The 26518-nt window shown below is 38.2% G+C and overlaps 1 protein-coding gene across 12 annotated transcripts in view; it reads right to left on the reverse strand.

The window, feature by feature from the left end:
• Positions 1-26518, reverse strand: part of Cadps (calcium dependent secretion activator) — a 450183-nt gene that overhangs the window by 343578 nt on the left and 80087 nt on the right. For all 12 annotated transcript variants that reach the window (XM_074044111.1, XM_020172817.2, XM_074044112.1 and 9 more), the window contains exon 2: positions 3940-4053. In XM_074044111.1, coding sequence (XP_073900212.1) covers positions 3940-4053 — 114 coding nt within the window. The remainder of the gene's footprint in view (positions 1-3939; positions 4054-26518) is intronic.

Below are 26518 nucleotides of genomic sequence, written 5' to 3' on the forward strand. Positions count from 1 at the left end.
GCAGAGCTGGGTTCATCCTCATCACCTCTCTGCCTTTAGCCTCCTTCTGTCTGGCTTTTCCCCATAGGAACAATGCCTCTACACCTAGGAGAAGATCTGTGTCCAGGTCATTGAGTTGTATTAGTGGTTTTAATTATTGAAAAATATATTGCTTCATTTCAGAAAAATAGTGGGGGGTGACCTGTTTTTAGATTGAACAAAAAAGCTCAACACTAAAGACTAAGTAAGCCAGCCCATATGGAGGACACCTGCAGTTTTACCTATCAACCAACCTTCCCCTCCTAATGACACCATCTCAGTCTGTCCTCCAAGGACCTCTTCCCCATGGCAGTTTCACTGGGATTGTCACTCATGGAGTCTTGTCACTCATGGAGTCTTGTCCTTATTCAATCAAGGGGTGGGCTGAGGTTTGAGCTTCACCTACCAGACTCCCCCTTCTAGGGTTCAGAGTCAGAGTGGGTGGCATGAGAATGGAGTGGGTTGGAGTAGACTCATACCAATGGTGGGATGTCATGACACTGTCCACGATATGCTATTGGCTTCCTATGTTAAGCTGCTCTGGCTTCCATCTTTTTTGACATTTGACTATTTCCTTTAATAAAACAACAAAAGCAATTAACAATAGTTCTTGTTGTTACTATAATTAGGACTTAATTTAATCATAGTCAGTTTCTGTTATTAGCAACTGAAGAATTCTTTCTGAAATAACATTTGAAGCTAAGTTTGACAAAAAATCAACCAGGTCTTTGTTAAAGGAGATTAGCTAAAAACTAAAAATCCCCCAAACCAAACCCAATCACAGCTCTTCACTGACTGAAGGCAGATGTCAGCTGTGGTGTTCTAAAATGAATTTTTGTAGTTTTCCACCACACTCTATGCTTCCATGTCCCACTAAATCCCCCCAGATTTCCTTCAGATAATATCTGAGATTTGTATGACTTTTCCATCCATTTCTTTTCTCTGATGCCAAGGTTGGCCTGTGAAGGAACCAAAATTAAGGTGACAGGCAAAGCAGTGAGGGTGAGGATGGAGGGTTCATATTTGAGAGATTTGTCTTAAAAGAGCTGAGAGCCTGGCAGATTCTGTTGCCCCATTTTGGGACCATGGGTGTGTGAACAGGACAGAGTTGCTGGGCCAGATCTGAGAGCATCCACTCTAGCCCTCAGTTCTTGCAGCCTTAGCTGAAGAGATTAAAGGATTAATCTGTGCCCTGCTTGATCGGCTCTGGAAATCAGGGCCACCAGGAAAGGACAAAATAACCTATATATTCTTGAGAGCTTTGGCAAACCTTGATCTCCTTTTATCTCATCCTACTTCAGAGTCCAGGGCATGTCAGCTTGCTGTTCATGGTAAACTACCATGTTCATGCTTGAACTACCAGTTCAAGCAAGTCACCCCTGGGCTTTTTCTGGGACTCCCAGCAAAGATATGTTCTCTTTACCCCTAGGGTTTGCTAAGATGGTGAGATGTAGGGCTCTCCACAAGTAGGAATATGGAGGGCACAGCAGGAATATGGAGGGAAGATACCTTCTGCCATCTGTGGAGTCTGTGGATCCAGCCACGGCAGAAACCCCGCCTACCCTGGATTCCTGTTACTTACTCTTTTTAGGCTTAAGGTCATTTGAGGTAGGTGTCTGTTGCTTATAGCCTCAATTGTCCTGGCCAAAACAGGCTGATAGGGGTGTGCTTGGATCCCAGAGTTGGGTGGAGGAAGAGGTACCAGCTTCTCCACAGCCCAGGAGTGAAAGGGAGAAAGGGAGGAGCAATCATCTTGGAGCTCTGCCAAGCAAAGTACTAATCCTGATCCCTGGACTGAGGACCTTGGCTTTAGCGGATTAGGCTTCCCCGGAAAAGTGAATCTAAGACTCTCTAAAGCTTTACTAATGAAGACAACATTTTAGATCATTAATCCCCTACATTCTTTCCTATGTTACTCAAATCCTTACATTAAATATTCAGTAATTTCTTGATGCCTGTATTCTCACCAGGCCAAAAAAAAGCTCTTTCAAACAAAATAGTCACTCTCCAGGAAAATACCAGAATCACTATGGATATAGTAATTTCCAGAGATTCATTAACATGTCGATGACTATTAATTTTCAAGCTTAATTAATAGATAGAAATGGCACTTTCTTTCAATTTATGTCATTAGTCAAATGAGCTTCCTAATTAAGATTTGTAATATACAAATTATAAACTCTAGTGAAGGACGCTAAACATGATAAGGGTCTGCCTGTTCTGACAAGGGCTCTCTCATTACTCTCCCACTGGCTTTTAGAACTTGAAAAAATGTTGAGGTGGGGGGATTAATTTCACTCCTAGGCAGTTTCTATACATAATCTTTTGTTAGATATATCCAAAGTTATTCCTTACCATATATCACTGTGACTCCAAACCTTATTTCTAGTCCCCACAAAATTCAACTGAAAAATTCCATCATATCAGATAATGCAAGATCAATGCTCACTGGCAATAATGGATATTGTTTGTAAAATTAAAAAAAGATTTAAATTGAGACAAATGTGAAAATGACCTCCACTTCAAAATCAGCTCTTCATTGAAATACCACTAAGAAAAATGATGTGTCAAATGAGTCTATGGTTGGAACCAACAATCATGACAAAGACTGCTTACTATTGAATGCTATTTAGCAAACCAACCAATAGCATTTTCACAAGAGCCCACTGCAACAGTGCATTACTCCATCCGTGAAAGAAGCCAAACACTTTGAGTAGGAAGGAGAGTTTCTCTGAATTATGACAGTTCTACCATCAATGCCATATTGAGGTCATCTATCTGTTGGGGACTGGATCAGTCAATGGGGAGACCAAGCATGTGCGTACAGCACCAGCAAAGAAGGGGCACCAAAATGTTTTGAAATAACTTGCTGCCTAATAATGGAAAGAAGGAAGAAAGGGAGGGAGAGGGGCAAGAAGGGAGGGAGTGAAGGAAAGAAATCAGTGAAGCAATCCCAAAGGGGGAAAATGAGATTTTGTTGGCTTTCCTTATTCTCATCTCGTAGTTTATCATTATTATTTTGAATTACAAATGGCAAGATGCTCCAACCGGTCAGTGTTCAGAAGGTGGTTTCTTGTGGTTTTAAATCTGGGCTTGACCATGGATAAGATACCTGTGGCACAGGATTCTAAGTATGGACAACATTTATCTGGTTCACATTAACATAAAGTAATTTTTTTCAATGTCTAAGAAATATATCTGAAAATATGCATGTCAGGAAAACATTGCCAATAGGAAGGTATGGTATGTCTACTATCTTGTAGATAAGATAGATACACACCAAGAAATAATACTATAAAGATTAATAATCCTTGTGGAATTGCAAGTCTATTTTATGGATAAATAACCCCAGAAGTCCAGTGATATAAATTCTCCTGAAACAGATACTGAGGATATAGTCTCTCTTTTATAGGTCTTCCCTAGAGATGAGTACTGTACTTTGGACAGTGTTCTAAACTTCAGAGAAGAATCCATTGAAGCACTTTATTGAAAGAACAAGGAAGCTAGTGATGTCCTTGGGAGATGCTAACATCTATTGGAAATGGTGTAATTAAGTGAGAAAATGCTCTGGATTCAAAGTCCTAGTTTATGATATTTTAAAAGCTGTGTAGCCTTGAGTAATTGGTTTAACCTCTCTGAGTCTCAGTCTCTTCATGAATAAAATAAAAATATTATCAGGATCTAACTCATTAAAGTGTTATGCATCCTTGAATGACATTGTCTGGTATAAAAATCAGTTAGAAAACAGCAGCTACTATTTATAGTTTTCCCTAAAACAAAATACTACTATTCCTGAACGTTTATAACACATCACGGATCCTTTTGTCTCAACCAAGGCTGCTGTTCCTTCTGATCAGCAGCCAGAGCCTCTGAACCTATGACTTGGGCAACCCTGACCTTCCTCTAAAGGGTGGTTCTTACCTCGTAGTAGCTCTGGACAGCATTCATGAAGGCTTCATCAGCCACAATTTGGGTCTCCCCATTGAGGAAAGCCTGAAACCGGTCCTTGACTGTCTGTAGCTGCTGTTTGCTGATCTGCAAGAAACAGAAAGAGAGGGAGGACAGTGAGAACTTGTTGTAGACAGGGTCATGGTTACATGGCTGAAGACACCAGCCCATTGGTATATGAGAGCTGATGGTCAGATGTGCACAAACATTTGTGAGCTGGTGTTAAACACATTGTTAAAAATAATATAAATGATAGTTAAGTACATTATGTTAAAAAACAAACATAGTGCATTTGTTATACTCAAGTTTCATTGCTGCCTTCCTATTTTGCCATACTTTATTGTTATCTGTTTACTTGTGATTACTTATGCATATGGTATTCATAAGTTGGGGTACCACCTCAATCTCTTCCTTATTCCATAATGTCTTGCCAGCAGCTGAAAATTGGCAAGTGCTACAAAGCAGGTTACATTTTTTAATTAAAATTTTTTAAAGGGATAATTGTTAAACATCTCATAGTGAACACTTCACTGCACAACTCCTGCAGGTGTCTGAAATATCTGCAGTACATCCATGACCATGACAGGTGAAATTTAGGTACACTTGGGGAAGTGGCATGATTTGTGAAGTAGGTAATGTGTAATCCCCTGCCTTCTCAATCACACCTTGCTTTCCCTCTTAGGGAAATGTTCCCACAAGAAGAGTGCCACCTGCATTCCTTCCTCCACCCTTGTCTGTTATGTCCCAACATCCTCAGTCTGAACAGAGCAGCACTAATAAGCATTCCTGATATGTGATTCTATAGCACACCATTTGTTTAACTACTTGTTAGCTGTAATTTAATTTGTTAGCTGATCTGCCTTTTTGTGCATCACCATTTCTCCAGGGCTTAACTTAATGCCTTACATGTGGCAGGCACTCAGTTAGTGCTGGATAAATAAATGAAGTATATGAAAAAAAAGTTTATATATTTTGGATATCCTTTAAACAGTTCTAATTTAAATAAAAAATTTATATGAAAGGGCAGCTAAACTGAACTTTGAAAAGATAACACATTTTCACTTTTTAAAAAGTAAGCATTTTGTACAAAATTAATGATGGGGCACTGTGTCTGAGAACCAACTGTTCTTGTAGAAAAAGTAAGAGCATCCCAGTACCAGTTCTGTTGGCCACCATGTCATCTGGGAAAAGCCACTTATATTTTGGGCTGATCAGAAAGTTAAAGCCTTTCTGGAACAGGGTTGGGCTTAAATAAATAAATTTCATCTCACCCTTTTTCTCATTTGGAAAATAGTGATCACCTTAATTACTCACTGTCTTGGGATAGTTAGTGGCTATTCAGTGAAGCAAAATGAGGTTTTTTTTTAATTAATAATTTCTGATTTCTTTCACAGCATAGTTAATATAGCTGATGATGAGATACTGTGTGCTTAAAAACTATGAAGAGTATAGGTTAAGTATTTTCACCAGAGAAATGCTATTTATGTGAGGTGATGTCTTTGATAATCAGCTAGACTTAACCTTTCCACAAAGCATCGTGTTGTATACAGTAAATCAGACAATCGTCTCTAGCAATTAAAAATGAGTTTCTATATAAATTTAAAGTGCTTTCACCATGTGGACTGAATACAAGTAGAAAATAGTCTAAAACCATAGGAGACTCAAGACAGGCTTGAGTTTTTGACTCAATCAGGAAACAACCCCCTGCTCCCACCCAGAGTTTTCTGAATAAACACAAATGGCACCTGGGTTGCTTTAGTTGATAGTTGTAACTTTGGGAGAATTGGGAAAGTAGTGGAGTCAAGAGCAAATAAATAGGGATAGGCATTTATGAGATTCATACTTGTTATGTTCTAGAAAGCTATTGTTCAATGCTAGCCATGTTTGTAATTTTGAATCTTCTCATAGCCACATCAAAAAAAAAAACTTAAGACAGGTGAAATAAACTTTAACATACTTTCCTTAATCCAATATCCAAAATACCACCAATTCAACATGTAGTCTCTATATAAATTATTGAGATTTTTTCCCCCATTTCAATGCTGTCTTTTGAGAATCTGGTGCATTCTATCCTTATAACACATCTCAGCTCAGAGTCCTCCCAGTGTGGCTACCATATTGGATGGCATAGGCCTTGAGCACGGAACAAACTCACTTTTACCTCACTTCACTTAAACTCTCCAGCTGTTCAGATCAAGGAATATTGTATAAAAGGAGTTTAAAAGAAAAATCAGTTATTTTATATGTGCTTGAAACTATTTGGACTGAACTATGAGGCAGCCCTTGACTTACTCAGAAAATGATACTATAACATGAATTTCTCTTAAGCAAGGCTAGGTATGACTGACTTAACTCACAAATCTTTATAGTATAAAACAAACTATTTTGCAGAATTTTGTCCTCAGAATTCTTCCACAATAGGTTCAATCTCACCTTTAAGAGATTTTGGAGGCAGGGTGGGTTGGGATGGACTACTAAACCTTGCTTTTGTCTTAAATACTCAAATAATTGAAATAAAATTATTCACACACTATCTGAATGATAAAGATTGGTTGTTGACCCAGGCCAAATTTATCATCTCTCTAACCTTTCCTTAAAGAAATATAGTGCTCATTTATTCACAAGTATTTACAAAATACTCACCACCCTTCCAGCCCTACACCAGATTCTGAGGCTCAGGGAAAAGAAAATACACTCAACCAATAAACTCATTGGTCAGGACCAGGCAGCAGGAATCCTAAGGAATGAGAACTGGTCCTCTAGTAGCTTTTAGTCAAGATAGAAAGGAAAAAGCATACAAAAGAGCGTACCAAAGTATATTTAGGATTTTACAGGAGACTGCAGAATACAAAACCCCCAAAAGAAAAAGGACCTTCATTCAGTCAAGTGCAGAGAACACGTATCACAACGCCACACAAAACATCCCACACTTCCCTGGACACATTGAGCTCCCAGCTGTAAGAGAGCTGGGGTAGGACTCATGTGGCAAGATAAGTTTCAGCCTGTTATTGCCACTGGTTAGTTCACATTGACTGTTGTATCACTGCTAGTTAAATAAGTATAACATTTACTTAGTCAACTCTAGTTCTGTCTCACTGGGCAAAGACAAACTTGTCTATGCCTTGTACAGTAGTTATTTAAACATTAGCTCTCAGAGGCAGAGTTTTGGATTAGTGTTGAGAACACAGCCTTGAGGTCAAAGAGAGTGGATTCAAATCAAATCACTTCCATGCTGGGTGACTTTGAGCGAGCTATATTCACTAAGCCTTGATTTCTCATGTAAAAGTGGAGATTGCAAGACCCACCTCTCAGGGCTACCAGAAAGATGAAAAGGAAATGGGGTTTTGTCCTTTAGTATCTTGGCACATCACCTAGCACAAAAGGCCACAAACTGCACAGTTCAAGGTCCTCCCTGATGTAGCTCTGTCACTCTTCCCTTTGTCTTGATCCTCCCTGCTCTTTGCTTATCCTACTCCAGCATGCTGGCCTTTTACCACTCCTCCTGTTGTCATAGAACCTTTGCCCTGACTGTTACCTTGCTGGGACTCCCCTCTTTTCATTCTCCCCACAATTTCCACTTGGGGGTTCAGCCCTCATGTATCCAGGAGGGTCTTCCCCCACTCCTCACTCTAAAGTAGTATCCCCAAGCTAATCCTTTCTCATTGTCCTGATCAGTGCATTTTCTACATGGCTATGATTACAGTAGGCACTTACCTTCTCTAAGATAAATGTGTTGGATTGAATTATAACATGCACATAGAAAAACACACATCACAAAATCAACTTTCCCACGTAACAAACACTTATATCAAGATAAAGAACATTACCCAGACCCCAGAAGCTCCTGCATGTCCCCAAAGTCCTACTTCAATGGTGACCAAGAGCCTGACTTCTATCAGGCTCAGTTTTGCATTTATTTCAATTTGATATCAGCACAGTCACATATATAAGATGTGGCAAAAACTTGTTCATCCTAATTGCTGAATAGTTTTGTATATATGACTGTAGTAGAATTTATCCATTCTCCTGCTGGAACACATTTGGGTCTTCTTTATTTAAAAACTTTGCTTTTTTTCATTACCTACCTCCCTACAAGAACATATGGTCAAAAGTGTAGGAACCACATTTACCTTCACTTTTAGTGCCTGGCACATAGTGGGGTCTAAACAAGCATTTGTTGAATGAATATATTAACTTATTGAAAGCTTAATGAATACCATACTTTGGAGATATAAAATTGCCAAGGTACAATCTTAGCTCTCAAGTCAGTAACACATATTCATCTTTCTTACATTCTTTGCCAAATCCATGAGTGAAAAAACTCTTTGAAGCTCATCAAAACAGCTAGCCTAAGAATCAGTGTGTGGCACAGAGTTTATCTCCTGGTAAAAGTTAACTGACTTAGGTAGGATTGACCCCAGAAGGTGACCTTGCATGAACAAACTGAAATAATTGGCCCAGAGTGGCTGACACTGACAGCACAACTCTAAATAAACAAACAAGCCAGACTTACAAAGAGAATCTCCTAAAATAGCAGTCCATCTAACAGCATCTAATATGTTCAGAGTCCACTTGCATATCAAGGTCAGAATTCAGAACTGCAGTAATGAGTTCCAAGATCAGAAAAGATGAAAAGTCCTTACTGCAAAAGAAAGTGCTGCAGCAGCTTTTGCTACAACGATTCAAGCATCCTTGGTTTAATCTACCTCATTAACCACGGTCTGAAAATTCCCACAGCATTTCAGGCTGTTTGTAATTCAGTGCAGCACTCAGGATGAGTGTGAGATAGATCTACAGTATAGGGAAAATCACATGTTCTAGGCACTGGTCTCAGGAGAAGCAAAGCTGAAGCCAGGGCAGGCTCAAGTTAAACCCAGCTCAAGTCAAACTCTAGTTTTATAGCAAAACCTTAGGCAGGAAGCTCACTGGTTTTGTCCTCTGAAAACAGGGGATAGTGCTATCTACTTACAGGGTTTTTGTGAGGATCAGACTGGACAATATATGCTAAGCACATATCTGGCATAAAAATTCAATAATAAAAACTATTGAAAACATTATGGCTATTTAGTTCTTCTTTCCTTTCACTCATCTTTTATCTTCCTTCAACACTCCTTTTTTTTCTTATTTACAAAGTCTTTTGAAGTTACATGAATGTGGTGTTCTATATCCTCCTTTTGCTTGGCCTTTCCATCTTAGAGTCTGGAAAGCCCATCACTCATTTCTCAGTTGCCTTGCAAGTATGGGTGGCCACCTGATAATGTTACACAACTAGGGAGGACTTGTGGTGACACATTTGAGTCCTCATTAAAAGCACCATCCTTACAAATGTCACTTTTCCCTTTCCTCTTGTCCCCTTTCACTACTGAGAATACAAATGTATTGTCTGGAGCCACGGCACTTATTTTGTGACCATGAAAGAAAGGCCAAGAATGTCACAGAGATGCTGGCCATTGTATTTTTGAATAAATAAACAAATGTTTGTAAAAACTCATCTTTTCATGACATGAACAAAAAATGAATTCCTACTTGTTCATGTCACTGCAGCCAAATGCTTTCCCAAAAGACACATGTGACTTTTTCTGGTCACCAAAGTGAGCATATTTACTAAGCTGTTTGCTGGTTAAAATGCCCCCTAGCTCAGCAGCAACTGTATCATACAAGAAGAAGGAAGCCATGCTTACCCTAAAGAATGAATCTAGCTTGGTGACATTCTGAGGATAGGTGAGAGGGAGCAGAAAGCTGTCATTGGGTACAAGTGATGTTCTGATTATACACTAGATGAAGTCCTTCCTACTTGTATTATAACATCACTTCTATAAATTGCAATCTAATAGTATGAGCTACACATTTGTTTTTTTTAAAGGCTATTATCATTTAGGAAAAAAGTACTAAAAAAACCTCTTCAGTGTAGAAAATTGGCAAAAATGTAAAATCAACAAGTATTTTAAAAATCATCATTTAATGTAGAGTGATTAGGGCAATGTTTATTTAACTTCTTTTCCTTAAAGCTATTAAAATTTTACATTGGGCCATTAATTTTATTAACACAGTATCTTCTTCCTAAAATCACACTAAATTTTTTTCTACCCTAAATGGAGTCTTGCTTCTAGAAAATTTAGAAATCATATCACCTTAACCAAATATTTACTTACTTACGTAAAATTCTTCATATCTTCTAATATTATATGCATTTATATAATGTATTCTGAAAAAGATATTTTAAGTGAATTTTATTCATTTGGCTTGAGGGAAAAATCAAATGAAGAGACTTCGTCATGGAAAAATGCAAATAATTCTGAAATGGAAATTGAAAAAAGTACTGAAGGTGGAGAGTTACCATGAGGCTGGAACACTGGCAGACCCTTTGTACCATGGCTTCCCAACCTTCACCATTCAAGTAGTGCCTGTGTGAGTATGGCCTCCCCATACATAAATGGTGCTACTATTTATACTTTCGATTAAGTACATTTCAAATTGCTTTTTTTTTAAGTAAAACTTGTTCTAAGCCAAAAGATCTGTGAAGTCACAGATGTACATACTGTATGTACATTGTAATTAGTGTTTGTTTGTCTGTTTTGGTGCTGGGGATTGAAGTTAGGGCTTATGCATGCTAAGTATATACTCTACCACTGAGCTACATTCCCTTCCCAGGAAATGCTTTAGAAAAAAATGAATTAATCTCTGTATAAAATTCTTATCTTTTTTTCCCATTAATTTCTGGGCAGCAGCTTGTTATCTCTAATGCAAAATTAATTCTGAATTTCTAAATCATGTTATTCATAACAATCTATTTGGGCAGGAAAGAAAGAATAGAGACCTAAGACAACCATATGATATTATCACAAATAGTTCTAGAACCTAAGGGAAGCGATCTTGGAGGCAGAATATGGATATTGATTGAGAAGTCCATCTGTCCCAGGCCACTATGGGGAGGAGAGAGAGGAAAAGAGAATGATAGAGTGTGAATAATATGGAAATACCTTGCATCTGTGTATGAAAATAGCATAATGAAACACACTGAAAATTGATGAATAATAGAATAGCAGGGTGAAAGAGAAAGAGTGAGTAATAGGGAGTTAATCTGATTAAAGTACAATATATACATATGTGAAATGCCAAGGCAAAAACCCTCCTGATCAATCAGGTTACACTTTAAAAAATGAGGGCCAGGAACATAAAACAGGTCTGTCCAGGGGAGGGCACTAGAATGGAGGGGAGGGTAATTGGAGAGGGCAAAGGAAGGTGAATATGGTCAATGTACTTTGTACACTGGTATGAAAATAAAACAATGAAACTTGTTGAAATTGTTCTAAGAAGGGGAAAGAAGGATGAGGAAGAATGATGGAGGGGGTGAATCTAATTAAGATACATTGTAAGCACATATGTAAATTGTCTCAATAAAATTTCCCTGTACAACTAATGTATGCTAATTAAAAAATAAAAAAAACCCAAATAATAAAACAAATAATTTTTTTGAAATGGGACTGTCATAAAACAATTATCTAGCAGAAGAGGAAGAAAACAGGAAAAATGAATCTAGAGAATGAGTCAGGGCTAATAATTGGACTGAATGTGGGATGAAAGGAAGAAAAGGAAAGAAGAGAAGGAGAAAAGGGAGGGTCTACCTTTCACTCCTGATCTCACGCACATAGCATTGTAAAGTTGTCCCACCCTTGAATACAATAATTTCAGTCTTTCAGAAATAATGTATTTTTCCACTTCCGAGGTACTTAGGCAGTATTCACACACATTCTGTCAGGTGATCTAATATGGAATTTTAGACCAGAAGACCTTATTAGTTGGTTTAGCTGTCACGAAGGTCCCAAGTTTTGTTTTCACGTCTTTATAATCTTAAACATTGTTGCAGACTCCAAAGAGATTTTGTTTATGCAAGTGTGTTGTATCTATTGATGTGTACTGAAACTGTGGTTGTAAAGTATCTGTTAATTCATTAAAAATAATTATAATAAACTCATTACAAGCTAACTGAAACAATACACTTGTGAAAACATCCATATTTCCCCAAACAAAGGAATAGAGGAACTGGCAGAGTGATTCAAGTGGTAGAGCATCTTCCAGCAAATGTGAGGCCCTGAGTTCAACAACCAGTACCACCACCAAAAAACAAAACAAAACAAAACACCTAACATTATAGTATTGCAAATCTCTTACATTTTCATAGAGGATGTTGGATTCTGGTTTATGTTTCTGTATTCAACCATTGGGAATTATTGTTTTGGTTGAAGTACATGGAGAAAATCTAGCTTCCTACAGATATGTTTTGGAAAAGGGAGGAATACTTTAACAGATTTTTCAGAAAAATGTGGATAGTCTTCTCTGATACTGTACCAAAGACCAGGGTGGTATTTTCTTAAAAGTTGGTAGTAATCTAAAATTAGAGAGCACATCAACGAACTTTTTTATACTTTACTACAATTGGTCTTCCTTGCTCATCAAAGAGTCCCTTATGTATGAGAGTTTTAAGAGCAATCATACATTGGTCATTTAAAAATATTTGGTTACTGAAATATGTAAGTAATTCAAATGTTGGCCAATTTTATTATATGATATGTAAAAATATCTTATCACTGATGAATGTTGATGAATGCAACCAAAAAAGTCTCTAGGTGATAAACTGTCAGAAAACTTCCCAGTTTAAGTGTTAAGTTGAAATCTCAAATTCTAATACTGGAGAATTATAATGTCCATTGATTTTCTTAAAGCAAAAGTTCTCTTTGCTCATTTTCTGGAAAACATCCATGAAATATCTAAATTTGACTGTCTGTTGGTTGTTCTATCGAGTAAAATCTTAGCTTGTCATTATTCTTTCCATTAAAAATGGTGGGTACCAGTGTATGGGGGGAAGATAAATGGAGAGGGTGAAGGAGGGAAAATGTGGTCGAGGTAGTTTGCATATGTGTATGAAAGTAGAAGAATGAAATCTGTAGAAATTGTTCTAAGAAGGGGACAGGGAAAATGAAGGAGAGCTATGTAGGGGGTGAACATAACTAAGATACATTCTAAGCACGTATGTAAACATCACAATAACCCCCCCGTACAACTAATATATGTTAATAAAAATGTAAAAAATGGTGTTCCATTAAAATGGAAAAGGCTAATTCAGTTGGCAACTCAGTCATACAAGTCTCTTCTCATAAAGTCTCTTCTTTTGTTATATAATCCAAGCACTTTACATGTACTTACACTTTACATTTCACTACACAGAATACTGAAAATGTGTTCACTCAAGAACCATAAGTTAAAATGAATGATTCCTACTACTGCTTCATCAGGGAAAGGATTCAGTCACGATGGCAGTTTTGAAGCAGCAAATGTGTGGCCATGAGGAATAGCGATTTACTCATATGGTTTGTTTGGTACCGCTGCTTTGGTTGATAAGGCATCAGCAGTGTTCCTCACCACTGCTTTTGCACCACCAACGCAATTGTCAACACAGTGAAGGGAAAAGCAAATAACATTTTAGTATCATTAGGAAAACTGACTTATAGACCCCTGGGGTTATATGGACTAATTTGAGAATCTCTGCTCTAGTGACTCAAACAACCTGACCAGCTATGAATGAAGCAAGGTAGTTAGGGGGAGAGGGAAGGGTACAATCCTGGAGAACAGAGCATGGTGCAGGGCACTGCATGCCAAAGTGGGGCATTAGGATTTAGTTCAAATTACACTGAGAAGCCACTAAAGTGTTTGTACAGGACAATGACATGACTTGAGAACATGCAGGAGCAGGGCACAGGAATGGGTTCTGGGGTCGGCATGCAATCAGGACAGAGTTTCATGCAAGCTGTGACATGGAAAGGCATTGGGAGGGATCTTGACTAGAAAGATTCTCTGTTTACAGAGACAGAAATGGCTGGGAGGAAAGCAAGGAGAGAGGGAAGGTTAGAAGAGGTATGAGAAGGGCATCCTGTGGGGTGGGATATACAACAAAACGAGGGTAGAAATACAGATGAGACACTGTGACACCTACTTGGAGGGCACATTGAGAATTTCTTTTGTCGATTTAAAATCTAGAGCCTGCGGCTCAATAAAGGTATTAGAAGCAGCTCTCTGAGTGAGCAGGCACTACAGGGTAGTCCAAAAATAAAATCGCAAGGAGTGCAGATGCAATGACAGATAGTTCCATTTGGCTAGAGCTCAGATTAAAAAGACCAGTCAGCAACATATGAAATCTCTAAACACCATCTTGGGTCTTAGGAGGTTTAATAATGAACTTATCCGTTATAATTATTTTCAAAGAAAAGGGCGAAAAAGTCTGAATGCAGTCTATGCACAGGCTATACAAGATTCTTCACTGTGACACCCCACAAACTGTGACCATGAGTTTCACTGAAACTGACTTAGATAAAACCTTGTCCTGTCAGTCATGAATGGTGACAGAGGGTACAACTGATGGGCAGTTACTCCTTAGGTTGCTGGGTGATTTTGAGGAATAAGGAGACCGTGACTGGTTATTCTAGCAGGTTCTCTTCCTAGGCCAGAATGACAGAAGGAATGGGGCCAAGTTTGAAGGTACTCTGAAACTGAGAAATACTAAAAATGCAAGTGCAGACCCCTATGCAAACTATGAATTTAGCCAATGATAATGGATGATTATTTGCTTATCATCTATAATAACTAAATCACATTACTGAAGGTGTTAACAATAAGGGAAAGAGTGTTGGGATGAAGGGGAAATCTGACTAGCTGGCAACTCTGTTCTTTTCATTCAATTTTTTTGTGAACCTAAAACCAAAGCGTATTAAGACACACACAGTATATGTATTGTTTAGGTCTCAGCTTATTCAGGAAAGAGAAAAAAAAAAAAATCTCATCACTCAAGCTTGTCCTGAAGTTCAGAAGCAGGAAAAGTAAAAAGCAATTAGTGACTTGAATTTCATCATTCAATATCACATGGCAGTATGGACCAGGTAGGTTATACAGAGGATTCAGGATCTCTCTATACCCACAAATGAATTCTGGCTTATTAAACTAATATTTATTATTGCTTCAACTCCCATCCGTGATTTTGTATTACTATTTTAAAAGCATCAGATTTAATTACTCTTGCTCCATGTGACAGAGAAGTGGGTTTTGTTCCCCTTTGAACCAAAACACATGAGGAAGAACTTCCTTCAAGGTGAGTGACATCACTTTACTTATCAACTGACAAGCAATGTTCATTTCCTATTGGTAAGCATTTTTAATTACCTCCTAGAATACACTGAGATCACTTCTAGGAAAGTTTCTTTTTTACCTTTTAATATTGATCTGTGATTAGGAAACAAACTTTCTACTCTGCATCTGGAACATTCATCCTATGGTTGGGTAACAGTAGTTTGACTTTATTTTGTATCAAACCCATGATCTCCGTGGTTGCTTTGTTATTTAAAAGGCTTTCTTTGTGTCTTCTCCTTTACTTTCTTCACTTGGCTAAGCTTTACTTGTCTATCAAAACACCATAAGATCATTTTTCTCTGACAGCTCCTTCAACACCTGAATCAAAGCCCCTTTCTCTGAACTACTTTATCCCTTGACTTTGGACATTTATTACAGTATTGATGTAAAGCAAGACCATTAATGTCTGTATTGCATCAGCATTGCCCATGAACCCTAAAGAAAATATCAATGGCTCCCCCATAGGTCCAGTCACTCAATATCAGATTCAAGTATAAACAAGATTATAAACTTTTTTTTAGTGGTGGTGCTACCAAGTGTGTTAAGGAAGTGCTCTATCACTGAGCTACAACCTCAGCCCCTACAAGCATTTGATACACAAAATTGAGAACCATTGCAAGAAATGTAGTTGGATGCAGTTTCTTGTCTTTGGGTATATTTTTTTGTCCTATGGTTCCTTAAATTTAAAATACTTCCCACCATTGTATTAATGTGTTGACTGTGCATCTTCCCTGCTAGAATGTACTCATAAGGGGAGTCAGGCATGGTGGCTCATACCTGGAATCCCAGCTATGTGGGAGGCACAGGTAGGAGGCTAATGGTCCAAGACTGGCCTTTGCAAAAGGTATGAGACCCTACCTGAAAAACAGACTAAAACAATAGGGCTTGTAGACTGAGTGAACTAAATGACACTAATTTTGAATGTGACTTAGCAAACTTATTTTAACATTCCTTTGTTGGCTGACTATATATACTTCTCAGCCTCTGTTGCTCTATGTACCAGTTTTTCCATCTTGCTGGTTCCTTTTTAACCAAATAGATCTGTGATTCATGCTCATTACATATCTATTATATTTTATACACATATAATGACTTTCATATATGAAGGCTGGGGCATGATTCAAGTGGTAGAGTGCTTGCTAGAATATACATGTATACATAATATATATAAAGCTGTAATTTTTGGTGTTGTATTTTTTCTACCAGACAAAAATAATTTACAATTCATAAAATTTAATTTATAAGTTATATGTATATATATATGAGTCATGTTTTTCACTCTGTATAAAGTGAACTTCTACAATAAATACAGAACTTATCACAGGACTTGGCAGTTGGCACTAAGTCAGTAAGCATCAGCTCTATTTATCTCTCAGGAAGCAGTTTCTACATTTTTACAAAAAGGTTGGGCAAGGGGATTGGACTATAAGCACATGATAAAAGCGAGAGCACACAAGGGAGGGGGGACGATAGGTAAGACAACTAAAAAACTAGCTAACATTTGTTGCCCTTAATGCAGAGAAACTAAAGCAGATACCTTAAAAGCAACTGAGGCCAATAGGAAAAGGGGACCAGGAACTAGAGAAAAGGTGAGATCAAAAAGAATTAACCTAGAAGGTAACACCCACGCACAGGAAATCAATGTGAGTCAACTCCCTGTATAGCTATCCTTATCTCAACCAGCAAAAACCCTTGGTCCTTCCTATTATTGCTTATACTCTCTCTACAACAAAATTAGAGATAAGGGCAAAATAGTTTCTGCTGGGTATTGAGGGGGGGAGGGGGGCGAGTGGATGGTAAGGGAGGGGGTGGGGGCAGGGGGGAGAAATGACCCAAGCCTTGTATGCACATATGAATAATAAAAGAAAAATGAAAAAAAAAAAAGGTTGGGCAAATGCTTACTAGGTTCCAACTTGCTTCCAATCAATAGCTCTGGCCAGTGCTATGAATGTGACTTGAGGTAGACAACCACTGGGGCAGGGGAGGATACTCACTGATATGTTCACATAAAACATAACCAGGAGGTTTGTCCCAGGTCAGACTCCACAGTCTCTCTCAGAAATGTCTGCTGCCCTGAGGGCTCACAGCAGACAAAGTCAACAGCCCTTATGTGGCTGAGTTGGCTGCTGTCAAAGGACAAGATCAGTGACTGCTGTGCTGGTAGGAAGAATTGAGGCCATATCAGGACATGTCCTCTTTGACACCCTCCCATTTAGAAATAAGCCACTCCCACACCAACCTCTTCCTACCAATATGCTGCTTTGAAGTTGGGTATGGAAGCCCAGGAAAGGGAAAATATGCTGAGTTATCCTCCTGGGTCCCTGACCTCTCAGGAGAGAGGGGATAACGACGTATTTAATACCTAGTATGGGCAGCCAAGAATTCTGGAGCACAAATAGAAAGGGGGACAATGGGAGGCAAATCTTCTGAAAAAGGCAAATGAAATTCTGCTAGGAGGACACAAAGGACTGGACAGGAAATTACTCCTGGGAGTCAGGACATGCCAGTGATTGTGTGGGGCAGATGGCAGCTGGAAGGATCTGAGATACCCTATGGAAGCTAGACCCAAAGCCAAGATGGCAGGGGTGATATGGGGGCTGCACTTGACAAGACTTTGCATCACAGAGACCATCTTTTGGAAGCTTGCTTCTTTGATTTTAGGAAATAACAAGGGATCAGAACAGGCCTTATATCCTCCACTTCACTGTAACTGGTCTCAATTTGGTCCCCAGAACCATCTTAATTTGACTGAGACTTTTGACTCCTAGAAAACTTTTTCTGAAAGCTAAATATCATTAGCTAGTTATTGATAATCTTAGTGTTTTCCTTCCTCCCAATACACCGTTGATATCTGCTCTACTAAGAGATCTGGACTTCAGGTGAGGGTGGGAAAGAAGAGAGGCATAGTTCTAGATCTCTGGTTGAAAAGGTCTGTAGAAAGGAGAGGATTTTCAAAGGTGGAAGACAGAAAAAAAAAGCAAGATGAAAAACTCGGTAATTTTTGCCTAAAGTCAGGACCTAGTGAAGCACTTCTCAAGTTTCAAATCAGTGTTTTCTATTCAAATTTCTGGAACTCAAATTATCTATTGATTCATCTATCTACCCACCCATTTAACTTCTTATGGAGCATCACTTTGTGCCAAGCACTTTGACACTGGAATTCACTGATAATTTAAAAAGCTAAAAATCTCATCCTTTTGGAGCTACATTCTAGTCAATGCTCATATGCCCAATGCATGGTCAAGGTCAAACTCAACAGTTTACTTAGTGTACAATGAAACAAGAGGCAAATTTTGATCCATTATTTTCAATGAAGGTATCAAAGGGAAATATGGCTTCATGGGTTAAATGTGGCCATGAACGATGGTCACGTTTCTTTCTCTGGGAGGATATACAGAGTTTGAAGAGTAGAAGTGTTAGACTACCTAGAGGCAACAACCTGGACTGATGGAAAATAGCTTCAGAAATTGTCTTTGACACATGAGCCCTGGACTCTAGCAGTTTCGAATATAGTCTAGATAATTACCTTCCTAATAATACCAGCTTTCATCTTTTTAGACTATTCCCATGGCTTCAGAAAGAAACAAACAAAAATGCATGGTTCTCTCATACAAAGGTGACCTAAGTGATTGGTTTGTAAGACCTGAATGAGAAGTCTCAATGACTTGCATGTCCGTCTGTCCCTATAAAAGGTCAGCTATAGCTTTAAGCATAGCAAGAAATGATGCATCCTAAGTCTTGTACCACCAAGAGCTATGGTTTTCCTCTGCTGGACCTAAGTGTTGAAAGTTGCTTTCTTCCTAAAACTGCATTTATTAAGTAGTAATTGAAAAAGACTATTCTTTATTTTATTAATCAAAGTCAGAGTAAACTTTCATCTGCGACTCAGGTCAGCAATACTTCTGTGCTGACTTCATTCCAAGCCCAATGCTTTGGTTGTTCTGGGATAGTAAGGGGACAAGAAATCTAAACCTGGACTCAGAAGCTAAACAACAGCTCAGCACTCATTAGTCATGTGATGTTGGCAACCAGACACAATTACAACGTTAGGTGAGGCAAATTTATGACACTATGCACAAGTCTACTCATGGAAGTGTTACTTACAGTGGCAAATGTCCATTGTAGGGACTGTTGACATAACATGGTGCTGCCATGCAATTGAGTACAAAATGATTATGAAAAGGAGGGTAGAACACTGATACAGGGTGACCTTCAACAGATATTAAAAAAAAATAAGAGATGAAGAAATGTATGTAAATATACTACCAATTATTTGAGAGAGAGAGAGAGAGAAACACACACACAATTTGCTTATGTTAAAAAATGGATAATAAATCAAATGTTAAAATGTTTTCGATACTGAGATCTCTGAATATCGCTTCCCATGAAGATTGACCTGGGTTCCTCATAGCAATGGCTGACTCCATGTCTGAGGCATGAAATGGAAATGATGACCCCATTCTACCAGAAATTAAGGAAGCTATCAAGGATTGCTGGGATCGAGTTAAAAGAACTTTGACACCAACTGGAGGAGACTCCCACTGGCCATACATGGTTCAAGAATCCAAACAAATAATGACCATGCAGGATGTAATGTTAAATATATTTAAGTCCTAACATTAAACAAAACAAAACAGAAAACATAATTGAGATGCTAAGGAATCAAGCTTTATTTTGATAACATAAAGGAAATTGGCATGTCTTTCCTATACTTTAAATAATTGATGAAAGAAACTTCTTATAAACTAATCCTACCTAATTAACACATGAAAAATAATGATAGACTATACCTAGTTGCAACCCAATAAAATAATAAATCTAGGCAATTGTCACTGATGGCTAATGACAATCCCCAAAGAGACAAAAACTAGTCATTGTGCAAATACTGGTGGGAGTATAAACACTGCCTCTGTTCTTATACAAAAATCAAATCTTAACGTCATAATCACTGAATCTTATTACCAATTTCTGGGGAATAGAGAGAATCATATTAGATAATACCAAAATATTATAACCAATAAAATCTAGGCTACGGGAAGCTCTTCAAGACAAATGACCAAGTGTCTTCAACAACAAGAAAAAAATTCAAAAAACAAAAAAACAAACAGAAAACCAACAAGGGAGATGAGAGGAAATCTACAGATTAAAAGATATGTAAGAGCCATATCAACAAATGACAATGTGTATGCCTTATTTAGACTCTGAGTGCCTTAAGCAGAAAATATTTGTGAGATTTTCAGCACATGGGCTGGATATTTGATATTAAGAAATAACTAACTGAAAACAACAGCAACAAATAAGCAGTGACTAACTTTTTAGATGTAATAATGGTTTATATGTTATTAAAATACATATGGATGTGATGATGTTATTTCTGGGATGTAATTATTTAAAATAATTCTGTATAGGGGCATGAAAGCATCCATTAAAGAGAGCGCACAAAGTGACTACAAGTAGGCTGTCTGATGGGGACATGACATTTTGTTATATTAACTTGTCTACCTCTGTATATGGGTTTGGTATTTCCATAATTTAGAAACAGTTTTTTTACATGTTAGTGAGTGAGCTGCCTCTGTAGGGAGCAATAGATGGGGCAGAGGTAAAGAATTTCAGTGACCAGGGTTATTTATTACAATTTAACTTTCCCCACCACACCATTCTGGGTCTCAACTTCCTAACAGCAAGAGTTTTGTTTGCTTGAACTGTACTTCAAGTATTTTGGAAAACTACTTCTTGAATGATGCTACTTTTTGAGCCTAGTTTTGCTATCCAATAATATTTTTTCTTTTTTTTGTGGATATGAAGAAGCCTTCTTACAGAACTGTGCTATCCATCCACTTCATAATGGTGAGATCTCTGACCAGTTCTGAAACTTAGAGGACCCATGAAAAGAATGCACTACGATGCCATTAAAGACTCATCAGTTTCCTTCCACCCAGCCCTACTCAAAGTGGTTAGATTGATTACAATAAGTCAAACAATGTAATAATGATTAAAGGTTTCCATTTTGAAATCAGACTGTGAGTTTGAATTCTGGATCCATTGTCGCTAGCAAGGTGGGCTTGGGACAATAGCTTGGTTTCTCTGACCCTCAGTTTGCTTGTCTGTAAGGTATATTAATAGTGTCTTCATTATGACTGTTGTGATGACTACATGACATAAGGTACAAAGCTACAGCTCTGTGCGTGACACATGGGAAATACACCCAAATATTAGGTACTACTGTTAACATCATCATTGTCCTCGTTGTCACTGTGTTACAACAAAGCTATTGAATCACAACCATCCATTTAGGTTCTAGATAATAAAATTCAAGTGTTCGTCCATGTACCTTTAAGAAACCCCATAACTTATTTTGTCAATTTTATTAAGGGCATGGCTGCTCAACTAGGCCGGATGTCCCTTGAGGCTCACTTGAATGACGGTGTGTAGCACACAGGCAAGTCTGAAATCACTGAAGGACAGAGGACAGAACACCTTTTCTCACTCACCACTTCCCTCAATTTGTTTACAAAATACGCAAATGAAAAATGAGAAGCTCTTGGAAAAAATCAGACAGGAAGGTGCCATGCTTTTCTTACCACATACATCTTTTTACAACCTCCTCTCTGGTTTTGCTTCAGTGGTGTAATCCCTAGGTTTCCTTACATCTGAGCAAATAAGATTAAGTTCCAATAAGTGGACTCTTTTCTGTGGGGGAAGTCTTGACTCAGGGAAAGCCAGTCACTTCCCAGTGTCTACTTAAGTAAGATCTATGCATCTAGCCACATGCTTTCAAGGCCTATCAGAATGACCTGGGGGACCCACACATGCCATTTTTTGCATGTATACTTTATCCTGTATTTTAGCTTCTGATTTGATGTATTTACTTGTTGCTGGAGGTTTCCTTAGACAGTGTGTCTCCTGAATACCTGGGTTGTTAGTGTTTTTCAATCAGATGACTTGTCTACTTCAATAATCTACAGTCTTGCTCCTCTGTATACTCAACTGGAGAGCTAATGAGTACAGACAAAAACAAATCTCTCCTTAAGAAAAGAAGTAAGATTTCAAGGAACTATTTTTCCAAGAGGACTTTGAAAATAAGCCCAAATTTGAAAGGCTAGTGGTTCAGAGTAAGTTTCACTGGTCTTAAAGAGGACTGTAAATAGGAAAGAGTTTAGGATCCAGTGTTGATCTGGCTACATATTCAATGCTGGTGATGTGGCAGACATTCAATATGCATAAAGAATGTTCTCCCTGACTTCTGCTGAGAGCAGGAATTGGTTTCTGAATGAGTTTTACTGGGTCAATTGTAGTGGTGAAAAGATGGAATTGGTTTTTTGTTACATCTTTGCAATTACAAATTATATGATCCTGGAAAAAATGCTCAACTTCTGGGAATAATAACACCTACATTCATGGTTGTCATGAGGATTAAATGATATATGATGTGTGTAAGTGCATATGGCCAAAAAATAGCACTCATTTTTGCAAGTTTCCACTGTCACAATGATCATTATTACCACCAGCACCAATTGTATGATTACCAGGAAGTAGTCTGACACTATGATATGGCAATGGAGGCATTTTGGTTAAAGTTCCACTTCCAACATTTTTTCTGGCTCTTAGGCATGCCAGATGTATTGCTGCACAATTTAGGGTCTCTTTTTTTTCCAGGTGGAAAGTAGGCTCAATTAAAGAGTCCACTGAAAGATTTCCCCAAGTGGCAAGCCCAGCAAAACTGAATGCACTCACCTCTTAGATTTTGTAAATAAACGACCAGTCCATAAAATAAAGCCAGGGGACTATTAAACTGAGTATTCAGTTCTCAGTCACTGGCGTTAATGAAGTATCAATGCCAACTTTTTTACTAGATTTGGTGGCAACAGTTTTGTATGTACTGTCATAAGGGTTCCTCTTGACAATCCTGAGAAACGGGCATTGCTATTATCAGTGAGAAAACCAGTATTTAGGGAGACTGAGTAATTTGTCCAAAGTTATAGTCAGAATGGCAAACTCCAGGTTCCAATCTAAGGCTACTTTTTAAGAGCAGCTTTATTTTAACAGCCCCAAACTGGAAAAAACCCAAAAGTCATCAATGGTAATGGAGAAATTAACTATGTAAAATGGAATACTATGGGGCTATAAAAAGAAAACAACCTACTTGTATAGACCACACACTAGATGAATCAATCTTAAAAGCATTATGCTAAATGAAAGATTGCGGGTGCAAAAGACTACATAGACTATAGTATTCCATTATGTGGGAGTCTATACAAGAAAAAATAGTAGTAACAGAATACCTATTGATGGAAAGCCAATTTTTTAATAGCCCCACTATATTTCCCCAAATAGGAATAGGAGTGTGACTCCATCCAGCTATTCAAAAGCACTTATATTGAAGTGTTAACACTCTCTTGTTTTGCATACATTTAAATAGTATTTTGATCAAGCTAATTTGTCCCCATGGGTTGTAGTCTTTGGTCCAGAGTGGACATTGATTGATAGCAAATTTTGCAAATGTGCTAGAAGGAAGGAGAAAAGGGGAGGGGAGGGGAAGGAAAGGGGAGGACAGGGGAAAAGCAATGGAAAAAAGGAAGAAAACTGCCTTCTTTCCTTTCTCTACTGAAGGCCTACTATGTGTTAGGTAGTAATCAAGGTTCTGCAGATTGAAAAAAAAAAAAACACAGTTCATGTTCTCGGGGACTTTACTTTTGTGATTTCCTTTTGAATGCAAGTTTTTTGGAGAGAAATTTGAACTTCTGTATCAAAGCGCTTCAAATCTCTAAAACATTTGAGTAGCTCCACTTTAGGAATTTATTCTTAAGAGAGTTATATCATTTTTCCTACTCTAATGCTTATTACAGGATTGTTTATAGTAAAATGTTGAACAACTGCTATTCAAATGGATTAATTTTGAAATTATCATACAATGGAATTTTACTTCCACCACTAGAAGTGATTTAGTAGAGTTTATGAAATGATTCAGGGAAATGTTAATGATATTGCAAGAGTATGTGTCATATATTTTTATAAACCATACACACAGAAAAAATAAGAATGCTACAGAATCACCAAATTTATAGTAGTATCTCTGAATAACTGTATTGTGGGTGATTTAAATTTTATCCTTTTCTCCTTTTGGACTTCTGAAAGTCCTATAAAAACTACCAGAAACACCAAAGAAATTGCATTATAAACGTTCTAGCCCTATTTGTTTCCATTTCAGACAATTTGCTTCTGAATCTAACAGTTATCTTTGAAACAGTACAAAGGAATGGAAATAAGAAGTATCCTATTTTAGTGATTACATTGCCATGAAGTGACAGGCAGTCCAGTGAGGAGCAGAGAACTAGGTTCCTATCAATTCAGCCATATATCTGTGTATCTCAGACGAGTTCTAGCTACCAGGAACTAAGTACAAATGCCTTCTCCTTTTTAAGCCTTCTTTTACCCACCTGTAAAATGGGAGGATAGGCCAAAATGACTTTTAGGGATATTATCAATGATCAAAAATGATTTTTTGAGGCTGGAGATACAGCTCAGTGGTATAGTGCTCACCTAGCACATGCAAAACCCTAGGTTTGACCCCAGCAGCACAAGAAAACAAACAAAAAGCAACAACAAAAAGATTTTCCTCACTCTGTTGAGAGTGACCATGGCCTCTGGACACTAAGGCAACCCCAGAAGCATGGAAATCAGCCACACTTGTGAGTGAAAAGGACCTGAGAGTTCTGAGTTTACAGGTAGTGCTTGTATGTTTTCACTCTAATTAGAACATTTCTAATAAAGTTTTGGTGCTTTGTCACAGTCATGACAATCCTACTGTATGCTATTTTTAAAACATACATTCATGCCTACATAAAAACACAACTGCACTTAGCAGTATTCTTTGTGCAAAGATTTGAGTGTCTTGTGTACACACAGACCAACACAAGAGCTGATGAGAGGGGAGGCAATTTCCAGGTCAATGAAAATAGTGTTCATGAATGTATTTGGGAATCTTCAGGCAGATCTCCTTCCTCTACCACCTGACCACTCTGCAGCAGTGCAGTCCAACAGGACTTCTGTGGCAATAGGAGGGTTCTGTATCTGTACTGTCCAATATGGCGGACAACAGCCACAAGTGGCTACTGAGCACTAAAAATGTTACCGGTGTGAATGAAGAGCTGAATTTTGATTATTTAATTTTAAAATCTTAAACAGCCATATGTGGTTTCTTGGCTACCACACTGGACAGCTCAGTTTGGAGCTTTACTGTACAAAGTGTGGCAGCATCAGCATTTTGTGGGAATTGCTGTTAGAAATGCAGATTCTCAGTCCCTACTGGAAACCAGTGACCCAGAATCTGTACCATCACAAGACCCCAGGGTGATTCACCAGCCAACACAAGGCACCACTCAGAGACAACTGTTGAGCTTTCCACATTATGGATCAGTCAATCAAGCAACCAATTGATCTTCACTCAGCAGTTACCAGCATCTACATGGCACCAGATCCTAGATGAGGCACAATAGGGAAAATAGAATGGGTTCAGCATGGAGGCTCAGGTAGTAGTCATACCTGTAGTCCCAGATACTCTGGAGGCAGAGATCAGGAGGACTGCAGTTCAAGGCCAGACTGGACAGAAAAAGTTAGTGAGATCTCATCACAACCAACAAGTTGGGCACGGTGGCTTACCTGACATCCCAACCACACTGGAGGTGTAGGTAGTGGGGTCATGGTCTGAGACCCACCCCCAGGAAAAAGTGGAACACCCTATTGGAAAAATAAACTAAAGCAAAAAGGGCTGGGGGCATGGTTCAAGTGGTAGAGCATTTGCCTAGCAGTCATGAGGCTCTGAGTTCAAATCCCAGTACCACAAAAATAAATAAATAAATAAAGGTCACCAGACAGTACAGCAAGATAGGTAAGAGAATGAACTTGTCATGAAACAATTCTGGCAACACTCTTTTCTAAATGTGTTCTCTTATTTACCTCTCTGGGGCTATTTCCCAGTTCCTTAAAATAGTAACAATTTGCAAGTGAGACCATGCACATTAAATGCTTAGCACACAGCTGGCATACAACGTTCAGCCAGAACAGTCATTTTTGCTGTTGTTTTACTTATCAAGGTTCTTACACTGAAGCTGCAAGAGTTGTCTAGACATCTTATACCAGTTGTCTAGATGGACAATTGCAGTAGATGAGCCAGGAGCCAGAGACTCCACTGAGAAGATACTGAATTTTCAGTGGCTTCATTCTCAGCGAAGGTCACTCTTACCAAATTCAGCATGTAGGAAGAGAAAAATTCTTAAGACATGGACATATTCTTCATTAAATAAAATATTGAAATCAATTCATGTCATTGACTAATGAGCATGTTTAATTTTTAAAGGTTATGTCCCCTGCCACA

Source organism: Castor canadensis, chromosome 10, assembly GCF_047511655.1.
Source record: "Castor canadensis chromosome 10, mCasCan1.hap1v2, whole genome shotgun sequence".
NCBI lineage: Eukaryota > Metazoa > Chordata > Mammalia > Rodentia > Castoridae > Castor > Castor canadensis.